The sequence below is a fragment of the Rattus norvegicus genome, chromosome 5 (assembly GCF_021556685.1).
Source record: "Rattus norvegicus strain SHRSP/BbbUtx chromosome 5, alternate assembly SHRSP_T2T, whole genome shotgun sequence".
Taxonomy (NCBI): domain Eukaryota; kingdom Metazoa; phylum Chordata; class Mammalia; order Rodentia; family Muridae; genus Rattus; species Rattus norvegicus.
In genome coordinates, this window is record NC_141538.1 from 137,893,647 (window position 1) to 137,906,466 (window position 12,820).

Sequence of the window (12,820 nt, forward strand, 5' to 3'; positions counted from 1 at the left end):
GGAGAGTGAACTAAAATCGCTGGCATAATCTATGACTTTGAAAGACAGAGATGCCCGGCGAGGCACTGGAATCTTTACACCACTGTGGGGAGCACCCAGCCATTACTGTTGGTAATTCGATTTATAAAGACTCATGAAATGATCTAAATCCTGGTGCCCAAAGGTTAGGTCTTCACATACAGAAGAAAGAGTTTATTTGGGGTGCTCAGTTACAGGGGAGAAGCCATGCCCATCACGCTGTGAGAAACACAGCAACAGGCAGGCAGGCATGGCGTTGGAGTAGCAGCCGAGGGCTCACTTCTTCATCCACAAGAGTGGATCAGAGAGAGGGACACTGGGAATGGCTTGAATCTTTTGATGTCTCAAAGCCAGATTCTAGTGACACACCTCCTCCAACAAAGCCACACCTCCTAATCCTTCCCAAACAGTTCCACCATACCAGGACCAAGAATTCAGACAACACAATGTTGCTTTTAACTGATAGACTCAAGTATTTATTGAAATACTACACAGTGCTGGAGGCCGGAAGGATAAACAGCAGGTTAGTTTTGGAAAATCTTGGTTTTGGAAAAAAATTAAGAGGAAACAAGAAAGGTGACCTTGTTGATTCCCTAACAGAGCCTCTGTGAGATAAACACAGTACTTCTCTTTGTTTTTCTTTGCCTCTTCTCTCTGACATTAGCACTACTCTCCTGAGCTGGCTGTCCCCATGTGTGTGTGTGGTGGTGGTGGGGCTTTTTTTAGAGGGAGAAGAGAGGTTGAGGAACTGTCTTAGGGTCTTATTGCTGTGAACAGAAACCATGACCAATGTAAGTTTTATAAAGGACAACATTTAATTGGGGCTGGCTTACAGGTTCAGAGGTTCAGTCCATTATCATCAAGGCAGGAACATGGCAGCATCCAGGCAGGCATGGTGCGGGAGGAGCTGAGTTCTACATCTTCATCTGAAGGAAGCCAGGAACAGACTGAGCATCCTCAGGCAGCTAGGAGGAGGGTCTCCAAGCCCATCCCCACAGTGACACACTTCCTCCAACAAGGCAACGCCTTCTAATGGTGCCACTCCCTGGACCGATCATATGCAAACCATCACAGGAACCTACATCTATAACAGATATTATACTGGCCCAGCCTGGTCAGGAGACAGATTACTGTGGCCCCTATTGATGCCTTCAGGCCAAGAAAAGATGAAAGTGGTAGACGGTACTTCTCCCCCCCCCAAGCACAAATCCCCCTGCTAGTCAGCCATTGCTGTTAGCAAGTTATCCCCAAACTCAGAGCCAAAGAGTTCCCCAGAGCTAGGAAACCTGGTGTGCTTTTGCCCACTCAGTGTCTCTTATGAGATTCTGCCTTAGCTGTCGTCATAGTGTGGTCACTTCAAAGCTGTCCTGGGGAGGATCTGTTCTGTGCTCACCCTTGTGGTTCTCCCTGGTCTGTCGGCTTTGAGCCTTGTCAGCTTTGAGCCAGCATATTAGTGGACTATACCATGGTTTGTATTATATGTGGCTTCCAGAGGTCCCTGTGGTGCATGCTGGGTACCAGATTGGCTCTATTATTAGAAGGCAGTGGAATCGATAAGAGGTTGGGCCTCGTGATAGGTTGGGTGTATGCTCTTAAAGGTGATTATAGGACTCCAACTTCTCTTTCTTTCATTTGCTGGCTGTGGATGAACAATTTTGTTCTGTTTTGAGCATCCACCAAGATGTGCTGCTTTGCCCCAAGCCCTAAGCCCCTGAAACCGTGAGCCAAAATAAGTCCTTTGAGATATGTGTGCATGCACGTGTGTGTGTGTGTGTATGTGTGTGTGCATGTGCATGTGTGTGCATGCATGTGTGTGTGAGTGCATGCGTATGTGTGTGCATGTATATATGTGTGTGTGCACGTGTGTGCATGTGTTTGTGTGTGTGTGCATGGATGTGCATGTGTTTATGTGTGTGTATATGTGTGTGTGTGTGTGTGTTTCTGTGTAGACAAGGCTGGCCTCACACTTGGAGACCCTGCCCACCTCTCCTTCCTGAGTTACAGGGTTACAGACATGCAACCCACACCTCTCCCTTTTCTCTCGTGCCCCTCTGTTTCCTGGCTCCTGTGAGGTAAACAGTCTTTGCTCTACACTCCCATTGTCATGGTATTCTGCTGTGCCTGTAGCCCAAAGCAATGAGTCTGCTTGATTTTGGATTGAGACCTTTGAAACCATGAGACTAAGTACATTTTTCGACTCCTTTCTGTTGCTTTTCCCAGATGTCGGTCAGAAGGATTAAACGTCTGACTGACTGGGAACTTCAACACGCGGAGGGGTGGGAGAAAACATTCAGTCACCATAACTGTAGACATCAGTGTTTCTAACATGTAGGTTTTTCTACAGGGCACTTTACAACCTGGCGGCTGGTTTCCCTAAGAGCCAGTGAGTAAGATACCCAAGAGAGAAGCCACAGCTTTTTCATAAGCTACTTTCTGAGGTAACTTCCATCACCTTCATCATTTGGAAGCGAGTCACATATTCAAATGTAAATGGGGTATCTGGGCCTCAGAATGCCAGTGAGCATAGATCACAGGGGACCACGGGGTAGGATGCTCCCCATGGCATCCTGAGCAGTAACAAAACAGTAATCATAGTCCAAATTATACAAATGGTGCACAGAAGCCCAGTCTGCAGCAAAGCTTTGAGATGATGAGGCTCCCACGATGAAAATGTCAGCATAGAAGGTGCTAGCAGGTGGTAGGCATGAGCACAGAAGGTCTTAAAGTTCTGTTTTTATTAAATATGAAACTGATACACAAAAGTGGTGCCTACAAAACATATGTGAGCGATAAACAAACATGACATAATTAGCGTAAATGGCTGCCGCACCCAGTTTAAGGGCAGGGATGCCAGTGACTTCCCAGGTCTCCAGTAGCTTCTGTTTCTCTCCCCTCCAGACACAATCATGTGATTACTGCACACCACATTTTAAAAGACAGAGATGTTTGTATCTTGTCATGTGATGGTGGCTTCCCTGCCTTTGTATAAATGGAAGCAGGGCTGGTGACACGGCTTAGTGGGTAAGAGGCTTGCCGCACAAGCTGGGACCTAAGCTTTGGCCCCAGGATCCCGCCACAGACGAGACTGGTTCCCAGAATCCATGTTCTGTTCCAGGAAGTCTAACACCACAGGTGCTCACACTCACGAGCGCTCACACTCATGAGCATACATTCCTGCTGACATATACAAATAAATAAGACAAAATCCTTGGCAGAATAAATATGGAAGCACACCGCACATATTTCTTTCAAAATTATGTTTCTGGCATTAAAAAAAAAGTACCGTCACATTAACTGTCGCGCCCACCTCGTCCGGCAAGGAAGACGCAACGCAGTTGGATTCTTCTCAACAGCCTTTACTGCAGGACACCTTCTTTGTTGATACAGGGAGGCGGCGGCAGCCAGCCCTAAGTGTTACAGCTCCAAGTGTTACAGCTTTAAGTGTTACTGCGCCGAGTGGCAAAGCCGCTCGGCTTATATACACAACAGTATGCTAATCTTCTTTCAGGGATTGGTGGGGCACGAGTCACCCCACTGCCATCCCAGCTACTTGTCCTCCAGAGATTGGCGAGGCATGAACTCCCATTTAGCATAGTACCGCCCCAGCCAGACTGATGTCAGGTGCAAAACTCCACGCATGCTCAGTACTGTTGTTAGGAGGGCGCCAGATTCACCTCATTATCATACAGCTGTCGCACCGCTCCCTACAATTAACGTTTTCTTTTTTTTTAAGATTTATTTATTTATTATATATAAGTACACTGTAGCTGTCTTCAGATACACAAGATCTCTTTACAGATGGTTGTGAGCCACCATGTGGTTGCTGGGAATTGAACTCATGACCTCTGGAAGAGCAGTCGGGTGCTCTTAACCGCTGAGCCATCTCTCCAGCCCACATTAACATTTTCAATTCGAGCCAAACTTCACATTGCTCTGGTATAAGTGGGAACTCAATTTCTCATTTGAGCCACTAGTTTTGTCTTCCCCTCTCTGTGTGGCACTGCAATGGTGCTACAGCGCATCCCATATGTCTCTATGGACGCTTGGCCCATTTTAGCCTTTCTCTGGGTAAGCTGTGTTGCCATGAATATCATGAGGTTTACTCCTCCCACACTTGTGCAAATGTTTCTTCAGGGACTACACCTGGATGAAGAACTGCTAGATCGAGGGCATATCAGCTTCGAGAGATCATGCCAAATTGTTTTCCAAAGCGGTTAGGGTGATTTACGTCCGCACTGGCATTGAGGAAGCTCGCCAGTTGTTCTAAATCCTATCGGATATTTGACACTGATTCACTTTTGCTGATCTGGAATGTATCGGATGGATCTCACCGAGGGTTTCACTTGTATGGCACACAGGACCGCAGGAGGTTTCAACACCTCACAGACAGATGCTGTCACGTGACCGGACGAGACTCTGGACTTTATCCTCGAGCTTTAGCTATCATCCATTAACTATTTACAGGTTGTTGACACCATAACGAAACATGCAAACTCCTATGCAAATTCTCTGGGTAAAAGTTAAGATGCCAAGAGTGGAAACGCCATAATAATTTAGTAAGATGCCAGTGTCATAAAGTGCCAGAAACTATAGATGACCAAGTTATGAGTGAAGAAAATACTTTGTAGGCCAGGGTGTAGTTCGGTGAAGAAACATATATCCCATGTACGGGGGTCTGCGTTCGATCTCTAGCATGGAAAAAGGGGGAAATTGTTTTCATGGACATTGTGCTCTGTGTGTATCTATTTTATTGAAAGCCATAAGGGAATAGAGGAATTACGAGTCATCCCCACCTAGTTCATTAAACTCTCCCTGCTGTCATAAGGAATGAGAAGAGGGTGTGGTCACTCTGGGTTAGAACATTTAGTTCCTGATTCAGAACTCGGGAGGTGGTGGTGTGACTAGGATTTAATTATAATTACCTTGGTACAGGTGACAGACTTACAGTGAAGAGCTAATAAAGATGTCTTCCCGTGGGTGTCACTCTGGATTGTGAACCTGTTGATTGATTAACAAGCTAAACTTAGTTAAGAGGCCACAAACTGATCGGACTCTAGCCAAGAGACAGGCTCCAGAACAAGTCAAAGGTCTGAGAGAAAATGCAACTGTAATTGGGCCAGGAATCAGGTGATGGGGAGCTGGTGAGTCTGAGGCAGAGCTGCAAGAGAGGAACCTCTAAGCACATGGCAGCGTAAGGATGGCATGATCTTTACTTATACACCTGGGTGTCTGACTGAGTTGCATTGATGCCCTCTTCTGGCCTCCATTGGTACTGCATGAGTGTGATGCACAGACATACAAGTGGGCAAAACACCCATACACATAAAAGTATTCAAGCCTGTTTCTTCTTTTGGTGTATATTCTATGTTTACAGAAATCTGTGTTTTTGTAAGTGAAAAGAGGTTTGTCCAAATTGTTTCAAGAAACACAGGAGGCTCTACAAGGTGAGATAAGTACTCGACTGTGCCGAGGACAGAGGGGTTTCCGGGTCCCTTTAATTATAAGGTCTCAGTTATACTCTTCTGAGATCTGCCTTTATTTTATCATCTGTCTGCTGTCGGTCTGCCTGTCTGTCTGTCTATCCAACTATCTATCAATCATCTTTTATGGTTTCCACAGACCTAGTCGTGTGACAAAACTAAGCGAATCTTGATTGGCCAGGTAGGCTGCCCTTGAGGTTATCCTCCGTGACCCAATCAGTGGAGGCGTAGACCGCCACGCCCCCAGCTGCTTAGCGCAGTTACCCGGTACAGCAGTTTCTTTTATGGACAAACATCCAGGACTGGCCAGCACTGTGATGGAAATCTTTAAAAAGGGAATCTAAGGAAAAAGGTGCAGAGATGGGGACCCAGAGGTGTTTTAATGTGCTCCAACAGTGCGCGTGCGCGTACACACCATCCACAGCGATATAATTATGGGTTGTCTAAGTGTGCAACGCAACAATAAGCAGCGATTGGCATGACTTTGAAGAGTACTGAACATGGGGGAATGCTAATAGGTCGTCATTTGAAAACAGGCTATAAAACTATATATGACACAATCCGAATTTTCTGAGGAAAAAAGAAAAAGCTCGCTTAGTGTTTAGTCTAAGGGAAAACCAATGGGCGGGCGGTGTGAGAGCTGCTGGCATAAAGATCCGAGTGTGGCGGAGGTAGGCCTGTAATCCTACATAGGGAGGTCGGGGCAGGATGGCAGCCGGAGTCCTGGGTCAGCATATGTACGAGACTCGGCCTCAAATAAAGCTATTTGTTCAAAGCTTTCGGACGTTACTTAACGAACAGCTACCTCCTTTTCACCAGGCAATTAGTTCGCAGGTCCACCTCCCTTTATTTGAACTGGGCTGGGCGGCCTCGCTCCGCCCCTCGCTGATGGCCTGGCTTCCTGACCCGAGGCCACGCCCTCGCCACCGCCTTCCGCCGGCATGGCTCCGCTCCGCTTCTCCGCCAATGTCTCTTGGCTGTTCCCGGAGCTCCCCGGGGTCCCCGAGCGGCTGCATGCCGCGGGCCGTGCAGGCTTCGAAGCGGCCGAGGTGGCCTGGCCGTACGCCGAGTCACCCCAGGCGCTGGCGAGTGCGGCGCGGGCCGCGGGACTGCGGCTAGTGCTCATCAACACGCCGCGGGGTGCGCGCCCGGGGCTGGGGAGCGGCAAGGGTTGCGGGGAGCCAGGCCCGCACTGACGCTGGTTCTCTCCACAGGAGACCACGAGAAGGGGGAGATGGGGCTGGGGGCTGTCCCCGGGAGACAGGCAGCCTTCCGAGAGGGGCTGGAGCAGGCTGTGCTGTACGCCAAGGCTCTAGGCTGCCCCAGGTACCCTCCCTCCCTTGCCTCCTGCCCTCCCTTGACCACAGGGCCGGGTGGGAAGAAAGCTGTGAGCAGAGACACTGCTGTGGCCGGGGCCTTTGTAGACTGCTTTTTGTATTTCATCTGTTAGTGTCATTCCGTATGTCACGCTGCTATCATACTCTGATCATACCGGGATCCTGTGCTGGGAGCGGGGGTCTGGTTAGGAAGCTAATAAGGTCGAGAAAGCAGGCGGCCAGGGGTGGAGGTGTGGTAGGGCGGGCACCTAATCCCTACTAGGAGAAAACTGTTTGCAGATAGTGATGCAGGAACTGAATTTGGCCGGCCCACACATTCACTTTATAGGGGGAGGTACACTATTCAGGAAAGGAGGCTGTGGCCCTGCCAAGAGGAGGGTTGTTGTGTCCAGCTGAGTTAATGAGGCTGGAGGTGGTAAATACTGAGTTCCAAGGGATGGATACCTGCTGGCAGCTGGGAAGAGAGACAAGAAGTGGAGAGATGTGGGGAGGAGCCCTTGTCAGTCTCCAGTATGGTTCTAGGAAAACCTCATGGACTGCTGAATCCCATAAACACCAGGAAGCAACAGGTGGCAAGAGACTCATTGCTGGTCTGTGTAGGGGCAGAGCATTTGGGAAGCCAAAGCAGGGTTAAGCAACATGGACTCTCTGAAAGGGCAAAGGTCATAGTCATTTTAAAAGGTGAGCCTCTGGGCTGGAGAGGTGGCTCAGCAGTTAAGGGCACTTGTTGCTCTTGCAGAGGACCTGGATTGGGTTGCCAGTTCCCTCAGCAACTCAACCAGTAACATCCAGTAACAGGGCATCTGATCCCAAGGGCGCCAGGCACACACAGTACACAGGTAAAACACTCATACACAGATACATTTTCACAATCTGGGAAAAAAACTAAAAAGCCTCAAGAATACTCATAGGCTGAGAAGGAAAGAGGGAAGGGAGGGCTAAGAGTATAGGAGTAAGTGCTGGGCGAGGCTCTGGTGGGTTGACTGAAGAGGCATGGTGACTTGCCTTGGGCTGACACGGAAGCTCAGGAGGCTGCCGCATCATGCCCCATTGTCTGGACAGAAGGCCTGGGGAGTCTGGTATACTTAGAGGGCGTCTGAAAAGAGATGCACAGGGAGGCATGAGCCCACCCTTTCCACAGGATCCACCTGATGGCTGGCCGAGTACCCCGAGGGGCTGACCGAGAGGCAGTCAAGGGTGAGATGGAGACAGTCTTTGTGGAGAACCTGAGGCATGCGGCTGAGGTTCTGGCTCAGGTAAGAGGTGGAAACATACCTACTGTGTTGGGGAGAGAGGAGGTACACAGTGGGGACAGTAGATGATGTACAAAGGAATGGATGAGGTCACTGCCCGGTGACAGACTGGGATGGATGTGGGAAGGAGCCCTTGACAGCCTCCTCCATGGTTCTAGGAGAACCTCGTGGGATTGCTGGAGCCCATTAACACGCGCATCACAGACCCCCAGTATTTCCTGGACACTCCCCAGCAGGGTAGGAATCTGGTCCTATGCCACCTTCTAGTCCTCTTTGACCCAATTGTTCCAAAGTCTCATGGCTGTCTCCCTGTCCCCCAGCGGCAGCCATCTTGCAGAAGGTTGGGAGACCCAATCTGCAATTGCAAATGGTGAGCTGAAGATGGTTCCAGGAGGCCAAGTCTTTGGCGCTGGGAAGAACTGTGGAGGACACATGAGGGTTCTGACTGACATTCTTCTCCCCAGGACATATTCCACTGGCAGGTCATGGATGGGAATCTGACTGGAAACATCAGGGAGTTCCTGCCCATCGTTGGTGAGGGCTATCCTGGTCTGGTGTTCTAACATTTGCCATCTTCTCCACCCTTTGCTGACCTGTCTCTCTCCCCTTCTGTCCCTAGGGCATGTGCAAGTGGCACAGGTCCCAGACCGAGGGGAGCCAGGCAGCTCTGGAGAGCTGGACTTTACTTACCTGTTCCAGCTGCTAGAAGATGAGGGCTACCAAGGATTTGTGGGCTGCGAGTATCGGCCTCGAGGTGACGGGGACACTAGAGGGACAGAGGTTGGACGGGGTGGTTCTTTCCCTATAGGTAGAGATTGCATTGCCTCTCTCTTACTGCAGGAGACACAGTGGAGGGTCTGAGCTGGCTACGTTCATACTGGGACAGATGGGGCCACCCACGGACTGGCCAGTAAGGTCCTGCACAGTACCTGCATACCGCTCTGAGGCTAGTGTCCTGAGGTCCTTCCTCTGCATTAAAATCACACTGAGCATTTTCTATGTGTATATTACAGGGGTGGGGGACACATAGTGTCTAATGCTTCAATTCTGGGTTAATTCCCTCCCGCTGAGAAGGGACACATAGCTCAAGCTCAGATCCTTCAGTTCGTGCCAGGGTTGCTATGGACACAGGAGAGCTTCTGAGCCCTTCTCATCTAAAGATGAGGAACCAAAGGTCCAGTGGGGACAGGAGGAGGTAAAACTGGTGACCAGTGCTTGACAGGCAGAGTCGAGATCAGAACCAAGTCTTATCGCAATGGTAATGTCCAACAGTGATGACCAAATGGCAGGGCTCTTAGAGTGGAGTACTTGTCAGATCACGTGTTCCTTGGTACTCTACCAGGTGTGCAGGAGGAAGCGTGCTCTTCTGCGCAGGCATGCACGGGGGCCTGAGGTGGGTCCAGGCTGATTGGCAGCTATGTCCCTGTGGCCAGGCTGTAGCAGCAGCTCCCCCAGACACACTCACAGTCCTTTGGTGTCACTTTGTGTCTGAACTCACCCTGGGACTCATAAGTGCCAGTCTGTCCTGCCTCAAGTGGGCAAGCTTATAGATCCAGGATTCAACCAACAAAGTCAGTGATTCACTTTCTCAGAGGAGGCGGGTCCAGAGGGTAAAACAGGCTGTGTTGATGACAGACTCCAAGTGGTGATAGGTAGAGACCAGCTGGGCAGGGGGGCTCTCACTCTCCTGGGGCTGCACCGGGAAGGGCTCTCGGAAAACCACCGTCAGAGACTGTGAGGAACGTGACAGAAGTGAAATGGTGAGAAGGCATGGAATGAGCAGAAGGCTGAGTGCAGAGGTGGCAGCCCAACCCTAGAAGACTGAGGTGGAGTACTTGGGGTACAGCCTCCATGAAACCCCTCGCCCTTGGTTCTCACCGTCTTTCCCAAGTGTGAGTCCAGAAACACTAAAACAAAGCAGTCGGTGAACTTCTGATTCAGCACAACCTGAAGCAACAGAAGGAGGGGAGTGAGGCTCGTCTCTCCCGAGTGGGTGTGAGTTCTCCTGGAAGGTTCTTATGGAGCAAGAGGGTGAGGCCTCCTCCTGTCACTGTGCCTGACCCTATCTGCGAGCCTGGCTCACTCAGGATGGGGTTGCCACATTGGGCCTCAACCTGTCTGTCAGAACCTTCTAGACCACGATAGGGAAGCCAATCACTGACGGGCAGTTCTAGACCCTTGGTGCTTCCCCTCCAGCCAGTTCTAGGTCTCCTACTGCCTCTTGATGCCAGCTGCCCCCTAGCACTCGGCTCTGGGATCTCCCTCTGGGTCATTTCTCCTCAGGGCTTCTGTACCATCTACTAACATGGCTACATCTGTGTCTACATCTCTCTTGATCCCAGATGTCCACATACTTCATGGGCCACAGACTCAACTTGCCCCAAGAACTCATTACCCCCTGAACCATTGCACTTCAGTGCTCCCATCAATGGTGCCCCAAATGGCCCTTTGCCTGCCTGCCCTACGGCAGCCCTGGCTTCTCTGGATGATGGGGACATGCCAGAGATAAATCTTGTGCCGGGCTCACTGCCAGGCTCACAGCACCTACTTTCTCACTCAAAGTTTTCGTGAGTCCTCCCCCTAAGCACAGCGGTATCCACCTTTCAGCTTCTAGCTTCTCTCACATACTCATCACCCCGTCCTTCAGTTGTGCCTTCACACCAGGGTGCACAGGCCTTCTGGGGAGAGTGCGGTGGGGGTGAGCATGAGTGTTGAGTGGTCTGAGTGCTGCACTTGGAGCAGGCGCACTGCATCCGGCAGTCATGTACTCAGGCTCCCTACCCGGTGCCCAAGGGTGTCAAAGGCTGTCGGTGTGGCCCAACTCCAGCAAGGCAACCATGTAAAGCAGAGCTTGTTTGTAAAGGCTGCTGCACTCCCCTGAGGGATTCTGCTATGTCAGGTGAGGATTTCTGCTGGTTTTTCTCTCAGAGACGGGCCAATGGGACTCACCAGGTACTGGGTTCCCAAATCTGGGCTCTGAAAATGGCGGCAGCTCTGGGGAAATCGGCTCAGGAGAACCTTGATGAGGCTCTGGTACCAGGAGACCGTCATGGAGAGGAAACAGTCCTGGGGAGAGTTCACAACACTGAGCCTACCACTCCAGAGTCACCCAGATGCCTTCCTTCCAACCCAGCCACATATGGCACTGCTAGAAGCAATGCTAGCCCCGTGTGTCAGGTCTCTTACCAGCTGGGGGTCAATGTCGGCAATGGACTTGGCATGGACTGCCTCTAAGAGCTCCTCCAGCTCTGCCAGCGCCAGGCGCCCTCCGAGCCTTAGCCGGTCAGGCCCTGGTGGCTCCAGTAAGAAGAGGCGCTTCCAGAGGGTATCCCGCCGGCAGTGCCCACCAGCCAACCTAACCAGCTGAGCCAGCCGTGCCCGGGCCATACCCACTTCTGCAGCCAGTGGTGGGAATAGAGGAGCGGGTCCTGGGGCCAGCATAATCCCCGAGGCCTCCCCAGGGCTACCGACCAAGCTCCCAGGAGCCTCTGGTTCAAGGGAAAGCCTGGATGGCTTCCGGAATCTGCGCATGTCAGCAGTGAGTCTTGGGAAAAGTTCTCGTTGGCTGGTGAGCACCACGAAGAACTGAAGCCTGGGGAGCAGAAGGGGCAGGAGAGTGGAGAGTGTCACAGCAATAGACTTAAGGTAGGAATAAAGAATCTGAGAAATGGGTACATTCAAGGTTACGAGTTCTGACCTCAGCACATGTCGCTCAGCTTCTCCTTGCTCCTCAAAGGGTGCAGCAGAGTGACAGACAAGCAGAGACACGTCAAAGTCATCCTGATGCCGAAGCCCCTCAGAGTCCAGATAGGAGCCAGAGCTGTGCAGTTGGGGTGGGAAGAGACGCCAACTCTGAGTCCCAACCGCTGTGCCCTAGAAACATACATCTCCCTACTCCAAGTACAGCCCCCGACCTCAGCCCTGCCGGAGGAGCTGGGAGCTGCCTCCTAGCCTTACCTGTGCCATGCTGACACCAGGGCATACTCATTATGCTCCAGGCCTCCGGGCCGGGCCATTCGCAGTGGCTTCATGTGGTAAGAACTGGCATGGTCAGCCACGTAGTTGTACAGCTGGTGGGCAGCAATGAGTGGGGTGGGGAGCTCCAGTGTCCCTATGGGGCATGTTACAGGAAACAGACACTGAGCCTGGGACAAGCCACCTGAGCTGCTGGAGCAGGGGATGGGAACATGAAGGTCTTCCTTTCCTGGAGACCTGCCCAACCCCATGGATGTTGCTGAGATGGGATAAAACACTCAGGATAGAGCAGGATGACACAGGACATAGGCCCTAATTCTGCTATGAAACAACCATGAGAAACCTAGGAGACACTCAAAGACTGAACTCACAGATATGGCATGAGGGAAATGAACAATTGACCATCTCGCCAGGTCTGGCTGGTAGCTGTTCTATTGTAGCCTCACTGGCTTGCCCTTGGGCACTGACCTTGGTAAATGTGATTACGGCCAAAGTGGGGTCCATCGGGGTGGTGGGCCAGGAAATGCTGCAGGAAGGTGGTGAGGTGGTAGCCATGCCGCAGTACCAAATGGGCACCGAGCACATGCTGGTGCACGAGGCGCAGGTGGAAGTCATAGCTGAAGGAGTGCACATGCATCAGATCACGGACCTTGTCACACTCCTCTGTGAACAGCAGGGACAGCTGGGGAGGAATAGCAGGAGGCAGGGTTATGGTGTGGGGTCACAGGCTGTCCAAGCCATGTAAGTCTCTCTTCCT

The 12,820-nt window shown here is 51.3% G+C and overlaps 2 protein-coding genes and 1 long non-coding RNA gene across 8 annotated transcripts in view; 1 reads left to right on the forward strand and 2 right to left on the reverse strand.

Annotated features, from left to right (window-relative positions):
• Nucleotides 1-810: 810 nt before the first annotated feature.
• Nucleotides 811-3,469, reverse strand: LOC148006011 (uncharacterized). The gene is made up of 2 exons (XR_015620449.1): nucleotides 3,326-3,469; nucleotides 811-944 (listed from the first exon to the last, which is right to left on the reverse strand). It is a non-coding gene; the product is annotated as an uncharacterized LOC148006011 (long non-coding RNA).
• Nucleotides 3,470-6,406: 2,937 nt separating this feature from the next.
• Nucleotides 6,407-9,085, forward strand: Hyi (hydroxypyruvate isomerase). Of its 2 annotated transcripts, none has more exon segments than NM_001398840.1 (8): nucleotides 6,407-6,638; nucleotides 6,713-6,824; nucleotides 7,977-8,091; nucleotides 8,247-8,325; nucleotides 8,409-8,458; nucleotides 8,553-8,622; nucleotides 8,708-8,842; nucleotides 8,929-9,085. In NM_001398840.1, coding segments are annotated over 8 exon segments (834 nt in total). In that variant the 5' UTR covers nucleotides 6,407-6,439; the 3' UTR covers nucleotides 9,003-9,085.
• The window catches only part of Szt2 (SZT2 subunit of KICSTOR complex), a 46,278-nt gene continuing 42,536 nt past the window's right edge, over nucleotides 9,079-12,820 (reverse strand). For all 5 annotated transcript variants that reach the window (NM_001427598.1, XM_087549874.1, XM_087549875.1 and 2 more), the window contains 7 exon segments: nucleotides 9,079-9,820; nucleotides 9,967-10,035; nucleotides 11,038-11,154; nucleotides 11,275-11,680; nucleotides 11,786-11,908; nucleotides 12,046-12,199; nucleotides 12,532-12,745. In NM_001427598.1, the coding sequence (NP_001414527.1) occupies nucleotides 9,677-9,820; nucleotides 9,967-10,035; nucleotides 11,038-11,154; nucleotides 11,275-11,680; nucleotides 11,786-11,908; nucleotides 12,046-12,199; nucleotides 12,532-12,745 (1,227 nt within the window). In that variant the 3' untranslated portion in view covers nucleotides 9,079-9,676.

What these genes read in the sequence shown, in the direction of transcription:
- Hyi (XM_087550613.1), top strand. Translation starts at nt 6,440, where the DNA reads ATGGCTCCGCTCCGCTTCTCCGCCAATGTCTCTTGGCTGTTCCCGGAG. An exon ending in GCTCATCAACACGCCGCGGG is followed by an intron (nt 6,639 to 6,712) that starts GTGCGCGCCCGG and finishes TTCTCTCCACAG; the next exon opens with GAGACCACGAGAAGGGGGAG. An exon ending in CCTGGACACTCCCCAGCAGG is followed by an intron (nt 8,326 to 8,408) that starts GTAGGAATCTGG and finishes CCTGTCCCCCAG; the next exon opens with CGGCAGCCATCTTGCAGAAG.